Source organism: Polypterus senegalus, chromosome 4 (genome assembly GCF_016835505.1).
Source record: "Polypterus senegalus isolate Bchr_013 chromosome 4, ASM1683550v1, whole genome shotgun sequence".
Classification (NCBI taxonomy): Eukaryota; Metazoa; Chordata; class Cladistia; order Polypteriformes; family Polypteridae; genus Polypterus; species Polypterus senegalus.
In genome coordinates this window covers 43,531,165-43,548,740 of record NC_053157.1, presented here as the reverse complement: position 1 = coordinate 43,548,740, position 17,576 = coordinate 43,531,165, and the positions used below count along the sequence as shown (strand labels likewise).

At 35.7% G+C, this 17,576-nt stretch overlaps 1 protein-coding gene across 3 annotated transcripts in view; it reads right to left on the bottom strand.

The window, feature by feature from the left end:
• vps13a (vacuolar protein sorting 13 homolog A) overlaps nt 1-17,576 on the bottom strand; it is a 268,114-nt gene that overhangs the window by 32,029 nt on the left and 218,509 nt on the right. For all 3 annotated transcript variants that reach the window (XM_039750560.1, XM_039750562.1, XM_039750561.1), the window contains exons 53-59: nt 16,757-16,883; nt 15,728-15,948; nt 8,274-8,427; nt 8,031-8,177; nt 7,561-7,642; nt 4,980-5,049; nt 4,510-4,624 (exon numbers count right to left, since the gene is read on the bottom strand). In XM_039750560.1, the coding sequence (XP_039606494.1) occupies nt 4,510-4,624; nt 4,980-5,049; nt 7,561-7,642; nt 8,031-8,177; nt 8,274-8,427; nt 15,728-15,948; nt 16,757-16,883 (916 nt within the window). The remainder of the gene's footprint in view (nt 1-4,509; nt 4,625-4,979; nt 5,050-7,560; nt 7,643-8,030; nt 8,178-8,273; nt 8,428-15,727; nt 15,949-16,756; nt 16,884-17,576) is intronic.

Here is a 17,576-nt window from a genome sequence, read left to right as displayed (position 1 = left end):
TGTCCACGCTTGCTCCCTTGGTTCTCTCAGTGAAGAGGTGTCCCAGCTGGGCAAGGACCCCGGCCGACTATGACACAATGTATTTATGTACTTAGTTTATTCCAAATGTGAAATGCAAGATAAATGTGACAACAACTGCACCAGAAGGCATGAGAAGATTGTTTTTTGTGTGGCAGAAATTCACCTATCTAGTGTACAAAATGTAAGCTTACTCTGAGTCTAGTGGTAAATTTAAATTGTTGTAAGGAATTGCATGAAAAGTTCAGTTTTGAAAGTTAAGGTTTGCATAATTATACTTACATAATTACATATTGTTTACTTACTGCATCAGAGTGATAAGTAATATACATACAGTACAGGCCAAAAGTTTGGACACACCTCATTCAATGTGTTTTCTTTATTTTCATGACCATTTACATTGGTAGATTCTCACTGAAGGCATCAAAACTATGAATGAACACATGTGGAGTTATGTACTTAACAAAAAAAGGTGAAATAACTGAAAACATGTTTTATATTCTAGTTTCTTCAAAATAGCCACCCTTTGCTCTGATTACTGCTTTGCACACTCTTGGCATTCTCTAGATGAGCTTCAACAGGTAGTCACCAGAAATGGTTTTCACTTCACAGGTGTGGCTTATCAGGGTTATTTAGTGGAATTTCTTGCTTTATCAATGGAGTTGGGACCAGCAATTATGTTGTGCAGAAGTCAGGTTAGTTGGACGATCATTTATTTTTCAACAGGACAATGACCCCAAATACATCTCCAGGCTGTGTAAGGGCTATTTGACCAAGAAGGAGAGTGATGGAGTGCTGTAAATGGTCATTAAAATAAAGAAAACACATTGAATATTAAATAAAAAAAATCTTGGGATAAAACAAGACTTTTTCAGAGAGACGAGACTTTGTGCCAAGAGATGAACTGAAAACCTAACAGGTCCAAGTGGGGACAGAAATAAAGGACTAACAGTAGAAGAAGACAAGACAAAGTAGAACATCGTAAAGGGGTTCAAAAACATTGGCGCGATACACATACAGAGCAGGTTAAAGATTATTAAAGTACTAAAATTAAAAAGTCTCAAAAAAGCTGATAGTAAAGATCGCATTAGCACTAACAAACGAAAATTATTACTCGGTGAAATAATGGAACAGCGAAAAGAGATCGAATATATGGACATAGGTGGTATGCCAGAGTTACTACAAGTTTAATTTCAAAGAAACCACAATTCGGTCAGGTTTATATTTATGATCACAGAGAAGCGATGCAACATGGAATCGAAAAAGAGTTAAATGATTGGACATATTAGAAATTCTACAGCCAATAATGGATACAAATTCATAAGTCAAAAAGTATTCCACTTAACACGAAACTTATCTGAAAAACACGGACAAAGAAGTGTTCTTGGATTTCTATATGAATCCGAAAGATCATGCTCACATATATCATAAACCAAAATGAGACGAATTGTAAGCGATAATGTTTTCGAAAGACAGAGATATCAAAGACAGAGTTGATATTCGTGTTTATCCAAAAGCACAGCACGATTCGTCACAAGTGGCTGACCCGGGAAATGACTAGTGTGTAGGGCCTGAACGGGGGTTGGCTAGCGAAGCGAACAGGGGGCACAGCTCCCTAGTGTATACTGTATATCTATACTAATAAAAGGCAAAGCCCTCACTGACTGACTGACTGACTCACTCATCACTAATTCTCCAACTTCTCGTGTAGGTAGAAGGCTGAAATTTGGCAGGCTCATTCCTTACAGTTTACTTACAAAAGTTAGGCAGGTTTCATTTCGAAATGCTACGCATAACGGTCATAACTGGAACCTACTTACGTACATATATATGGCTATAGCCTGCAGCTCAGTCGCCATGTGAGGCGGAGTTGCGTCCCTCATCGTCACGCCTCCCACGTAATTGAGTGCCTGCACATATAAGGCTGTCCGTCAGCAGCAATCCAATAGACACGCTGCCGCTAAATATTCGCAGGCAAATCCAGAACTTAATACCAGGAATGCCTGTTAAACATCTTAGATTCACGAGTACTGATTTGGATAGTGATCACTTAGATGAATGAAACCTGTTCAAAAAACGCATTACACAATTGAGAAAGCAGCAAAAGAAAATGAAGCGAGTGACACATACAAGCATATTCATAAGTGCAGCTACTGCGGAAACAAAGCATAGTGTAAACCTTAGGTTTAAACTAAGTTCATAGACAGGCTGGTGCTGGCGTTTGTCATGCCTAAGACGAATACGATATTCGCGAGATACAAGTTTAATGAGAAGACGCAGGGTATAAACGAGAGTGTTCATCACTTTGTAACGGAGTTAAAATTGCTGGTGAAGGACTGTGCAAACAAAGATGAGATGGTCAGGGATGGAATAGTGTTTGGCACAAACTTTTAAGTGCCGGGTCTGAGCTAACATTAAATAAGGCTGTGGACATCACAAGATCACACGAGATAGCACAAGCACAGCTGAGAACCTTCGATGCATGTACTCCGAGCGGCTCACGTGAACTGACTTTACAGGACTGGGAAAGGTAAACTCGTGCATGCAGTGTGTGATGTCTCAGATAAAGAGGAAGACGAGCTGTTTATTGATGCAGCAAGAAAGGAACAACGCTCTGAATCTGAACAAGCCTTTGTAGACATATCAATAGGAAAGCAAGGTGTAAAGCTTAAGTTTAAATTAAGTTCATAGATAAGCTGCCACTAAATATTCACAGGCAAATCCACAACTTAATACCGGGAATGCCTGTTAAACATCTTAGATTCACAAGTACCAATTTGGGTAGTGAACACTTCAATGAATGAAACCTGTTATCTTTACAACGGTTGACAAACACGGAATATAACTTGAACACAACACATCCTCCAAATACGAACCTGATTGAAAGAAATAATGATAATCAAATCCTTGATGACAGCAACACTCATAACAGTGACAAAAGAATTATATTGGCAATCATGTTACGTTATTTTTAAAATGTTTCCTTTTCATTTTCATAACTTCTTTAACACACTACTTCTCTGCTGCGAAGTGCGGGCATTTTGCTAGTATATATATATATATATATATATATATATATATATATATATATATATATATATATATATATATATATATATATATATATATATATATATATATATATATATATATATATATATATATATATATATATACTTTTATTTTTTTTATGAAAAAATGTAAGTGCAACTGCAATACTTGTTTTGAGAGATTGTGTAGGTGCAAGAGTCTAAATGTCTCCAAAAAGGGATACTATTGTTGTGCCAAACAGTATACATTCGTAATGCTATGAGATAAAATCAAAACATAGCACAATAATAGCTAACAGTTTGGGACACAAAAGAAAATTGCTTCAAGGGATGTGCATCATAAAATATATAGGTTATGTATTGCAAAATCCAGTTTGTAGGAGAGAAACAACAAAGTTGACACTGGTGTAAACAAAGGTTTTTAACCATTTAAATACTTTTTTTTTTAGATAATTGAAAAGTTGTACTTGCTACTCTTCAGCTGTTTACTTTTGGGTATGCAATTTTGGTGCAATTATGCCAAAAACACCTTAGTGCATAAGAGGTTAAATGGGGTCATAGTTTTTGAGGTTTACGTGTGCTTTAGGCTGGCTTGATTAAATCTCTTTTGAAAAAGTAAAAATTGCATATATTTTTGCCGCATTTTAACTGTCTGCTTGGACATCAGCTTTTTTTCGTATTTTTTGCAAATAATGTGAAAAGAAGATTTTCACAATCATGTGAAATGATGCCCAGGATAAGTAAGGGTAGCAAAAACCAGTACTCACAAAACAAACGGGAAAGTATGTAATCAGCTGAATTTTAAATATGACATTAAAAAGTCTTTTAAGGCCAATTACCACTGCAAAAAGACACCGGAATTAGATTAATAATCATTGTTTCAGAAAATAATGTTCATGAAAATTATCTTTGGGCAAAAAGAAGTCTATAACCAGCTTTTCTTTAAAACTAGCAATGGCCCGCCACTGCGGACATACACAATGAAGGCTAAGAAAAGACATTTATTTGAGCACTTCCGAAAAATAAGGCAAAATGAAAGTGATTTTCTGCCAGTATGTCTTTAATTAAATTTAAACACTAAAACACACATTTGTGTTCCTTGTCTTCTAACATCACCTTGTAGATTTAGTCATAGTTACTGCCCCAGAACCAATTTAATCAACATGGCATTTTCATAACCACATTTAATTTAATTTAAGGTCATGGGGGGGCAAAGTCTATTCTGGCAGCACTGGGAACTACAGTATAACACTGTATTTACTGTAACAAAGACACATATCTGTTGCACTGTATTTTTACTGCACTGTATTTAAACACTAATGAAAACACTACAAATGTTTTCCACATTTAATTAACATATTTTTGAAAATAAACTGTTTACTTAATACAGTACATCACATGGACCTATTTATACTAAATTGCTATAATTTCTGCCTCCTACCTCTAGTCCTGAGGACATTGCTTCTTGATTTGCTTGAGTAAAAATCTCAGTAAGAGCATATAAGAAACCCATGTCCATCTTGAAGTCCATCTCCTGAATTAAAACCTTAAAATACCTAATCAATGATAATTGACAAATGTTAAACAATATTACTATATTACTACTTCTTAATAATGGGTTAGATTAAAATATTTTCTGGATCTGCTTACACATTAATAAGTTATAAAATGTAAGTCACTGAGAGAATTGTTCTTAACCCAGCTGAAGTTACAGGAGTTACTGGAGTTACAGTTTAAAGTACAAATTCCTGCAATGTAAGAAGCATTAGCTAGGCTATATTATTACACTCTCAACTTGTGATCAAAAATTAAGTGAAATACAAAAAGCAAGAAAATTCAAATGAGATTTTACAAAAGCTAAATGTACAGTACCTTATATCTGTAAGTTATTTTTATATATTGTCAACTTACTTTATACGAGATATGTTAGAGTGTCCAGCAGAACGAGTTACTATACTGACATCTGCCAAAGGCTTGGGTTCTGTGTGCAGCAAAAAAGCATAAATATTAAAATTAGAACAAAAATGCTTCTGATACCCAAACTCAGCTTATTAAACACTTGGGGTGCTTCACACAGTTGACAAAGGAAATAATAGGCAAGATAATTTTGGAAAAGTACAAATCCACATTGGCAAAAGAATAGGCTCTGTACACTTGTGACATGCTTAAAGGGAACATTAAAATACTATTCCATTACACCTGAGATCAGGCATTGGGGGTAGGAGTATGTGGCTGGGGTTTTACTAGAAGGAATTTTTGCCTAGTGTCACTGAATATTAGAGAGGTGTCTTTCCAAGTGTTAAGACCATCTGGAGGTGCATACAGTGATATCAATTGATAAAGTCTAACCATGCATGCTGATGGAAGATTAGGGGAGTTAGGCTGAATCCTTTTAACAAAGTCTATGACTTAAATCTAGAAATATGATGCATTAAAGGAACTCTATAACTGAGAAAACTTTGACAAAAGACAGCAAATATTTTCTCTATATAAAGATCTCTGAAAGTCCAAATACACAATGACTTCCATATGTGAAATAACAGTATTTCCCCTACCCCTGAAATTAGTGGGTGGGCCACATAGTAATATTGATCACCCAAAAAAATAATCCATAATCTGAGGCATCGAAATTTGAGGCAAAATAAATTAATTTATCAAATTTAATTTTTAAGGGAAGAATACTGTGACCGAGTTGTCTATGGTATTTAGTTTCTTTTGCTTTGTGTCCCTTTTCATACCCTGGCTTTCTTTACATCAAATTGCTATAAAAATCACCATTACTTTGTTTTTACACATGTCATGTAAGTCTTGGAATCTCTGAGAAATATGAGGTGTTTTAGTTAAGTGCAGTCCTTAAAAGTGATACCTTCCTTATTAAACTCATTTCAATTTTGATTCATTTATCTAACAATGGGGAATAACATAATGTTACTTGGCCTCAAGGCAAAAACATTACAGCAACTTTACCCTCTTTAAAAAAATGTCACATAATGCAAAGGAAACAACTATATCCTGTCTTCTTACATATATACAACAAGTTAGGAAACGTCATTTAATTGTATACTTTATCATCTGTGGGTGCCTTTTGTGACTGTGATTTAAATGAAAATTTGTAAAACGACTTTATTTGCATTGTTTATGTATCTATTGTCACCATTATTTAATTATTTATCAGTGCCATTAAATTTTTGTCTCAAACAAGAGATTGTTTGTCCATAAAAGAGCCGGAGATCTCTGTGTGGATGAGCATCTGCAGCACACAGAGAAACACGGCAAAGTTAACTTGTAGTTATAGGCTTTCTGCAAACTGAGACAAGTTGTTGATGTCAGAATCCTCAATGCTGAGAACTACAAGCAGATTGCAGTACCATCATGGAGGCAACTTCATTCTGCAGAAGGACAATGACCCCAAACATGTGGCCTAGGTCAAAAGAACTTTCTTCAGGAAAAATGAAATACAAGGATTTATGTAAAAGGGATTACCAAAAGTGAGAGAGACTGCCAAACTCTGCAGAACTGTGGCAATTTTCTTAAGTTGTTTGGGAAAAAAATACTAGCCGATTTTATTTTTGTAAAATTGCGTTAACAGTATACACAAAGGAAGCGATGCAGATTTAAAAGCAAAGGTTGTTCACACCAAGTATTGATTTGATTTTTACTGTTTACTGCTCTTTATAGTAAATTTTTATTATTTAGAAATGTTTTGTTTCATTTTTTTTGAAACCATCTTCACAATACAAGAATTTTGTACAAGTCTAAGACTTTTGTACAGTACTGCACAACAGAAAGATCTTACTTTTACGTAATGATCTCAAATACAATGACAGCATTTACTTCTGAGATACAGAAGAAATTCTGTATAAAGTTTTAATTAAAGTTTAACAAAAGGGAACAGCTACTCTAGATGCATTGCTCTCTTAAGCTCTTTTCTTAAGCTTTGTAACTTCCAAGATAATGTGCTGGAACATCCATCTGCACTTACTTTTAATGAAAATAACCCTCAGGTATAATAAGGCATTTCTATGATGTCAGTATTATATCTTTGAGTCTTTCCTATTGTGATCTTTGACAATCCTTTCATTTTTGCACTTCAGCGACGCCTTCTGTCTAAAATAAGAAATACGGATAACATGCCTACACATTGAAACAAATAATACTTGTTGAACCTTGTTAGCTTGAATGGAGCTCAGCAATTGCCTAATTCCATTTTAAATAAAACAAAAGAGTAGCAGTTTTAGTTTAGTTCTCTTATTGATCTATAAGGCTTTAAGGAAAAAAACACTCATAAAAAGGGACAAGCCTGGAAAAACTGTACATTTTCTTATAATCTTTACCAGTATTTACAGAAAAATACATCAGACAATTTAATGTATGACCATAAATAGCTCTATCATGATACTAAAAACTAAATTAAGTTCAAATTATTAATTTTTGCAAACATGATCATCTTGGATAAGAATCTTACTGGTCAGTCACTGTAGTTTTTACTAACCTGAATCCATTGTGACAGACTTTGGAGGTTTTACAGGAAAAAATACAAAAGGAAAGATAGCTCCAGGAAGCTGATTTTGGATCTGTGAATTCAAAAATAAATGAAAATGTTTTGGGTTAAGAATCTGTTCTGCAACTACAAATACACAGTTTGAACCATATAGCAATGAACGTGTGCATGTATACCTGTCATTAATATTTCAGTAGTATACAAACAATTTCATGATTTACATATGTAAAATAAGTAGTATTTTTACACCACAAAGACATTATCATTTACTGTACTTTGTTTATCTTTTTAATTTAGGATGTTTGTTGTTTTTACTTTTTGAATATAACAAAGTGGAAAAGCAAGGACCCACATATTCCTTCAAGATGAATGAACCAGGATACTATGTTTTAGGTTAAGATGCTTTCAAAGAGGTATTTCCTAACAATATACATTACCACCACAGGCATAGAAATACCTACCTGTATCCTATAAAGCTGAATTCTGTAGGACTTCTGCCGTGCCGAAACACTGTACTCCACTTTTAAAGCTGGCAAGAAGTTCCTTCTGATTGGAGCTTCATTGGGGAGAAACATTTTCATTTCTGAGCCAGTAGGGGTCAAACATACCTATGATTAAAAAAAAAAACCAAAAGAAAAAAAAAAAGAAATGTTGTTATTAAAGGGGGAGAAAAAAAAAAAAAAAAAGTAAACATTTATACTAACCTGGAAATCTGGAGCAAGATCAATAATTGAATCACTCACAGGACCAGACTCTATATATCGCCTAAATTCTCCTTCAAGTAATTCTGAGTGCTTGATGCTCATAGGTTTCCATCTTGATTTTGGCTTTGGTTTGGTTTCCCACACAATGTCCGAGCTGTCAAGTAATGGATTCTATTGTTATGTAATAATACAGTATAAAAAAAAGAGAAAATGCTTTTGTCTATGTAAGATTACATTCATTGGACATTCATTGGCTTTTTGGATTAATAACTTCATGTATTCCTAAGTTAGTGTAGTCAGTAATATCCTTTGGCAAGAACCTACAATGGTAAGCTAAAAATGATCTTCACTTTTGACATACTTTTGTTTAGGGTGGCTATACAGCTTTTCCCCTCCTACATGTTTAAATCTGGTGTGTCTGTGGTCACAGTAGTAAAGTTTTAACCTTAATTGGTCATCTTGTTGTTTTCTAGGAGTAAACTTGGCCACTCCATTCTCCTAAGGGCAGTGATCAGTGATCTACTTTTTATGGGCTGAAGGTATGCCAGAAGTCAAGATCCTAGCTGGTTTGTCAGAATCATGGTACAGGCTTGCTCAACACTGTCATCTATAATGGACTTGGACGGTTGTCCTGTTTCTTCTTCGTGCTTAACACTTGTTTAATTATTTTTGAAGAATTCAATCCATTCGCAAACACTTTGCCATCAAAAAACATTTTCTCCATATTGTGCAGAAATCTTTCTATGGATTTCAGCCCCTGGTATGTGTATATGATTTGCCAATCTCATAAACCCATATTTTATTCACAATAGAACATAGAGAACATATCAAATGTTGAAAGTGAGACATTTTACTATTTAATGAAAAACATTATCTCATTTTGAATTTGATGGCAGCAACACGTCTCAAAAAAGTTGGGGCAGAGGCAATAAAAGGCTGGAAGTGGTACTAAAAAGGAACAGATGGAGGAACCTTCTGTAACGAATTAGGTTAATTGGCAATAGGTCAGTAACATGATTTGGAATAAAAAGAGCATCTTGGAGAGACAGAGTCTCTCAGAAGTAATGATAAGCAGAGGTTCTGCAAAAAATTGCATCTACAAATTTTGGAACTATTGCAGAATAATATTCTGCAACATTAAAACTGCAAAGACTTTGAATATCTCATCATCTACAGTACATTATATCATCAAAAGATTCTGAGAATCTGGAAAAATCTCTGTGCTGAAGGGATAAGGCTGAATATTAATACTGCACTGAAAACAGGTATGACTCTGTCATGGAAATCACTGCATGGGCTCAGGAGGACTTCTAGAAATCATTGTCTGTGAACACATTTCGCCGTGCCATTCACAAATGCAGGTTAAAGCTCTATCATGCAAAGAAGAAGCCAAATGTGAACATAATCCTGAAACAACGCTGTCTTCACTTGGCCAAAGCTCATTTAAAATGAATGAAGGCAAAGTGGAGAACTGTTTTGTGGTCAGACGAATCAAAATTTCAAACTCATTTTGGAAAACATTGACACCACGTCCTTCGGACGTCCTTCAAAAGCCTGTGTCTCTGGTGGTATGGGGGTGCATTAGTGCTTATGGAATTGTCAGCTTGCACATCTGGAAAGGCACTATCAGGGCTGAAACATATATACAAGTTTTAGAGCAACATATGCTCCCACCCAGACAACTTTTTTTTTTCCCCCAAGGAAAACCTTGTAAATTTCAGCAAGACGATGCTAAAATGCATACTGCATCTATTACAACAGCATGACTTCAAAAAAGAAAAGCCCGGGTGCTGAACTGGCCTGCCTGCAGTCCAGACCTTTCACCAATTGAAAACATTTTTGCACATCATGAAACAGAAAATATGACAAAAAAGACCCAGGACTGTTAAGCAGCTAGAACCCTGTATCAGACAAGAAGGGGACAACATTTCTCTCCCAAAAGTCCAGCAACTGGTCTCCTCAGTTCCTAGACGTTTACGGACTGTTAAAAGAGAGACATGTTGCTGCCATCAAATTCAAAACGACCTATTTCTTTTCATAAAATGGTACATTTTCTTATTTTAAACATTTGATATGTTTTCTATGTTCTACTGTTCTATATTCTATTTTTTTGAATTCGGGTTGTGATTATATATATATAATATGCCATGCATCTTATGTACTGCAACTATTTGCATAATGCATAAAAACTGTTTTATCTTCTTTATTATACGACAGGCATATTTTCAAGGTCACAATATGAGTCTTTAAAATAAAATAAAATAAAAAAGAAGGCATTGTATTTTAAAGTAGAATGAAACAACAAAACAAAAAGAAACACCACAGAAGAAGCTCCAACAACAGACATAATTATCCTTTAAAACACATCTGTATTTGAGGACTGCCACTGACATTTATAGTGAGGTTCAATCTATGGATATTGTTTTAGAACATGTTTATTAACTACTGTGCTTTAGCTAGCTTGTCAGATTCAATGGCAGATTACACACCAAATAGGTACTACAGATTAAACAACAATTGAATTCATAAAACTACAAAATAATTAAAGCATCTACATAAATATTGTGGAGCAGAATTTTTGTGTTTTTATCAGAAATATATATGGGGAGTGCTGCATCACACTATCAAACGTTTTGAACAAAACTTCACATTACAAAAAAACAGCACAATTTGTAAAGTAAGAAAACAATTCTTAATATTAAAGAAAAAGTGCCACAATTTTAAAATGAGTTGCTTAAAATGCTTAAAGAAAATAAGACACTCTTTCTTCACACAATTACATATTAATACAAAAAAAACCAAAACTGCATAAAAACCTAGAAGCAGGTACTGCATAAAAAAACTATTTGCAAAAATTACAAAAAGAAGGCATATTGATATTATGAAAATATAATGTGAAAGTTTTTAGCATTGCTGCCTCATTGCTACAAGAGACTGATATTTGGGCGGAAGAAACACCCACACCCACCCAGAGAAAACTAATGCAGCATATAAAATACACACCATCAGCAATTAAACCAGTACATTATATAGCTCTATTAGTGCTTCTAGCATAGCAATTTCATACTGAAAAATACATTTTATTTAAATATCATACTAATAAAAATTTGTGCTAATGTTTACAACTAACTGCCATGCTATTTCTGCCTGTTATTGTGTTGTATCAATTTTTTCACTTTTCTTTCCTCCAGGCCATGGAACTACATGTCAGAGCTACAGAGAATCCATGGCATCAAAGGTAATAGACCCAAAATAGACACAGAACCAGACCCTATTTTTGATCATACAACAGTAATGCATAGCAGCAGCATGTAATGTGTCATGATTTAAGGTCTCCTGGATGATATGGGCTGCTGGAAATCTATGGGCTAACACAATACAAAAAGCCATGCGACAGAGGACTCTATATGCCATGAACAAGACATTTACAATGTGAATCTAAACAAAAAATTACGTTAAACTTAAAATGATTGGAAAAAAAAATGTTTACTTCAAAAATAATTGGAAGGCTAATATATTCATGTTTAATATGTCAGGGTGGAGAAGGAGGGCTGTTGTATACAGGATGAGTATCGCTAATTCGAGATCCCAAAATCTGAAATGACGTCTCAGGTTGAAAATTCCACACTAGGGGGCTCAAGCATGGATTCAAGCATGAAAATTTACAGTGCATCACTTTTTCCACATTTTGTTATGTTACAGCCTTATTCCAAAATTAATTAAATTCAATTTTTTCCTCAGAATTCTACACACAACACCCCATAATGACAATGTGAAAAAAGTTTACTTGAGGTTTTTGCAAATTTATTAAAAATAAAAAAAACTGAGAAATCAAATGTACATAAGTATTCACAGCCTCTGCCATGAAGCTCAAAATTGAGCTCAGGTGCATCCTGTTTCCCCTGATCATCCTTGAGATGTTTCTGCAGCTTAATTGGAGTCCACCTGTGGTAAATTCAGTTGATTGGACATGATTTGGAAAGGCACACACCTGTCTATATAAGGTGTCACAGTTGACAGTTCATGTTAGAGCACAAACCAAGCATGAAGTCAATTGAATTGTCTGTAGACCTCCAAGACAGGATTGTCTCGATGTACAAATCTGGGGAAGGTTACAGAAAAATGTCTGCTGCTTTGAAGGTCCCAGTGAGCACAGTGGCCTCCATCATCCGTAAGTGGAAGAAGTTCGAAACCACCAGGACTCTTCCTAGAGCTGGCCGGCCATCTAAACTGAGCAATCGGGGGAGAAGGGCCTTAGTTAGGGAGGTGACCAAGAACCCGATGGTCACTCTGTCAGAGCTCCAGAGGTCCTCTGTGGAGATAAGAGAACCTTCCAGAAGAACAACCATCTCTGCAGCAATCCACCAATCAGGCTCAATACTTTGTCGATGCACCTTTGGCAACAATTACAGCCTCAAGTCTTTTTGAATATGATGCCACAAGCTTGGCACACCTATCCTTGGCCGGTTTCGCCCATTCCTCTTTGCAGCTCCTCTCAAGCTCCATCAGGTTGGATGTTAAGCGTCGGTACACAGCCATTTTAAGATCTCTACAGAGATGTTCAATTGGATTCAAGTCTGGGCTCTGGCTGGGCCACTCAAGGACATTCACAGAGTTGTCCTGAAGCCACTCCTTTGATATCTGGGCTGTGTGCTTAGGGTCGTTGTTCTGCTGAAAGATGAACCGTCGCCACAGTCTGAGGTCAAGAGCGCTCTGGAGCAGGTTTTCATCCAGGATGTCTCTGTACATTGCTGCAGTCATCTTTCCCTTTATCCTGACTAGTCTTCCAGTTCCTGCCGCTGAAAAACATCCCCACAGCATGATGCTGCCACCACCATGCTTTACTGTAGGGAAGGTATTGACCTGGTGATGAGCGGTGCCTGGTTTCCTCCAAACGTGACGCCTGGCATTCACACCAAAGAGTTCAATCTTTGTCTCATCAGACCAGAGAATTTTATTTCTCATGGTCTGAGAGTCCTTCAGGTGCCTTTTGGCAAACTCCAGGCAGGCTGCCATGTGCCTTTTACTAAGGAGTGGCTTCTGTCTGGCCACTCTACCATACAGGCCTGATTGGTGGATTACTGCAGAGATAGTTGTCCTTCTGGAAGGTTCTCCTCTCTCCACAGAGGACCTCTGGAGCTCCGACAGAGTGACCATCGGGTTCTTGGTCACCTCCCTGACTAAGGCCCTTCTCCCCTGATCACTCAGTTTAGATGGCCGGCCAGCTCTAGTTAGAGTCCTGGTGCTTTCGAACTTCTTCCACTTACAGATGATGGAGGCCACTGTGCTCATTGGAACCTTCAAAGCAGCAGAAATTTTTCTGTAACCTTCCCCAGATTTGTGATTCAAGACAATCCTGTCTCAGAGGTCTACAGACAATTCCTTTGACTTCATGCTTGGTCAGTGCTCTGACATGAAATGTGAACTGTGGGACCTTATATAGACAGGTGTGTGCCTTTCCAAATCATGTCCAATCAACTGAATTTACCACAGGTGGACTCCAATTAAACTGCAGAAACATCTCAAGGATGATCAGGGGAAACAGGATGCACCTGAGCTCAATTTTGAGCTTCATGGCAAAGGCCATGAATACTTATGTACATGTGATTTCTCAGTTTTTTTATTTTTAATAAATTTGCAAAATTTTTCACATTGTCATTATGGGGTGTTATGTGTAGAATTCTGAGGAAAAAAAATGAATGTAATCTATTTTGGAATAAGGCTGTAAGATAAAATGTGGAAAAAGTGATGCGCTGTTAATACTTTCCGGATGCACTGTACATAGTCCAAAAAGAGGATGAGAATAAACTATGCACAAATTCATAATGGATTTATTACATCAAACATGGCAGCTTAGAGCTCTGCAAAGCACTACCAATATGATCTATGATCCCAAGGTAGGAGGGTGTTGGTGGTGTGCTGCAGGGGAAAGGTGGTCCCACAAAGCATCAAGCTGCATGAGAGGTTGACATATGATCAAATACTGAAGGGTACCCTGTGAAGCTCTGAGTGTTGTTAAGCAAGGTAACACAGTCAACAAGCTTTGTCCCATGTGACATGAGATGATAACACCTTGGAGGCAGTTCAAAGGTCCTGTGCGGATGTGTAGCCACACAGCTTTGAGAGAAAACAGACTGTATGTAGCATTTCTCTTTTGCTTTCTGGGTGTAAGGCGAAAAGTGCCAGTATCAGCCACTATTACCTGGCACAAGTAACGAGATGATTGCTGTTACAATGAATCATATAGGCAATTTGAAAAACTGAAGGTTCAGCTTGCTACCTTACCAAGTCTCTAACCACCATGTACATTACCATTACATCCGCCAAAGTTACTTTGCCTCAAAATAAAAGAATAATGGGCTGACTTTAGCCACTGAGTGATAACATTTCTCAGTCTCATCTTAGCATCACAGATGACTTATACATCAAAGGAATTTCACTGCTTATGGTTAACAAAAGCAGCTTCATTCTCAACAGATTCCCTTATTGCAATAACATCTCAGTAAATTTCTCCTGTTATGTTAGGAAAACCCAACATTTCTGAAAATTTTCTTTTTATGTTGGCAATTTTTTTCCACTGGCAAAAACACGTTAGGTTATATGTATGTGCACCAGCATCATACGAAAACTGAATGTAGTGCCTCGTTGGCGGGTTAATATCTTCCAGTGACATGAATGAGTGAAGCTTGGCTGAGATATTCCTAACCAGATGGCCAGTTCCCTAAGAAGTGAAAACATGTAGTCAATAAAAGCTCTTCAGTGCAAATATGCAGAATTGGCCTTCTTAAAAGGAAAATAGTCTGTACATCATATTTATCACGTTGGAGTTACAGTACGTCAATGCACACTATAATAATGGATCGGTGATATGAATTATAATGTTCATCATTTGGGTGGTGTTGCTGCATTTACTTACTTGATCAAGGGTGTCCCAAAGATATCTCATTATGTATGTGCAAATATTAAAACATCTGAAAACATCTGAAATTTGAAATACTTCTGGTCCGATGGCATATCAGATTAGGGATACTCAATCTGTACTGGTCTTCTGATACTGCTGTAACTATATATGATTTATTCAAAGATAGAGCCAAAATACACTACAACTTTCTATTGTTTTATTTCTGCAACCTGATTCTCTATCGCAGTTTGTAGCGAGCATAGGGTACAGGATAAGACCTAATTTTGCAAATGGCTCTAGTTCATTTTAAAGAATATTAATGATCAATTCTGGTCCCTTTTATGTTGGGTCGGTTCAGTTTACAAGTGTTTTTTATCCTCAAACACAGCTGGATAGCAAATAGGAAATGAAAGTACCTGAAGAAAACCCAAGTTAGTTCAGCAACAATATATGCATTCAAAATATACAACAACTGGAAGGGAAGAATAGGGTGTAAAGTTAGAACAAAATGTATGTGATAACAAAGTTAATATCTCTAAGTAGCAATGATTACCTTGTTATGCCAATGAAAGAGACTTCTTGCTTGTAATTGTTATTAACTAAAGAAATTCCTATATTTTGTAATGATATTACAACATCTAGTTCAGCAAGTTGTGCTTTTTCACTGTCACAGATAAGTCTGTATATTTGAATATCTTCTGTGAACAATGCAACCCGCTGAAGTCCTTCATAAAATGATGCAAGATAAATATTGCTTTGTTCCAAGAAATTATCCTACAAAATAGAGAAATGTAAATTATAATTTTATGTTAGTTTGGTAGTTATGAAATACTTTCAGGTGAGTGGAAAACCTTCTTTGGCATTTTTCCAGTATTAAATATACAAATAGAAAAGTACTGAAAACCAGTAGGAATTACCACATAAGATTCAACAAATTCAGGAACACGGAAATTACCAAATTAGGACAAATCTCATAGAAAATGAAACAGCAGACATAATTTGAAATAAAAAAGTTTTAGATTAATTTAAGACTTAAAGTTTCAGCTATCAAAACAGAGATTAAACATAAAAACTAAGCCTACTGTGTTCTTAAGTATACATTTTGCTTAATACTTTAATTTGTTTTTATAACCAAAACACATTTAGAGGCCAATGATCAGCATTTTTATGCTAAGTAAGTCGCTACAATCTGCACTTCAATTATCCAAGACTGCATTATTGAAACCTGCAAGAAAATACCATACCTTTCATGAGACAGAAATTTACCATTAAATGAATTGCCCAAGCAATATTACAAATATATTTTTAGTTTCATCAATTATTTATTGCTCCATTCTCATTACTTCTCTAGGAATATCTTTGCAATATATATTTGTTTTCTTAGATTAAATTTCAACTATTTACTCTGTATGTTTAAATAAAAGGTAATTATTATTGGAATATGTCACTAAGTATTGCTAGACAAACTTCAATATTCAAGCATACTGAATATATGACTTCACAATTTTCATTTATCAAGTAACCATTCAGCTGCTTTATATAAGTCACATTGCATTTAATAGAGAATGACAAATCTGCATACTTGTTCAGGGTGCAATTCTCCTGTTATTTTTCCACATTTCCATTTTAATATTCTGGATTTAGTTGGGTTTGTCCAGGTGTAATAAACTGCTTTACCGGGATGTAATTCCAGTTTCTCTTTTTCTTTGCTGCAGGAAACAGATATGCAAAATCTTGAATAATATATCAACACAATTTCAAATAAAATTATCAATATGGGAAAAAAAAAATCATGTACTCCATTTATGGTGACTGGAGGGTATAAACGGGCAGAAAGAAAGAACTAGCCTTGGAATGGGGATGGCCCAATGTGGTCATATAATCCAGAAAAACAAATTATATTGGACTAAAGATATAAATTGTCTATTCCCACACCTTCCAAACACATATTTCTCCAATGCAAGAAGCCAGAACATGCCCACAGAAATAAATGCAAGGAATAAATGAACCCTGGACAGTAAACCAACCCATTTTAGGGTTTTATAAACTCCCATATATGCTCTAACACATTCATTTAGAGAAATTACAGTTAATTGTTATGGGAGCAAAATAATGTACCTGATACAAAAACTAGGGGACATAGGGAGAATGTGGAACCCACCACATAAACAGTGACCTGGGCTGGAGCTGAACCATGAGACAACAATGCTAACTACAAGTGGTGTTAACAGATTATGCTTATATTTGTTAGCGAATTCATTATTTAGTGTTAATTCTACCCATCTGTGTTACAAAATTTGTTTAAATACAATTTACTGTACTGAAAGACTCTTGTTTCTTCTATTATTCTGCTGATATCTTAAAAGCATAACTCCATCCAAATGAAAAAAAAGAAATTTGGC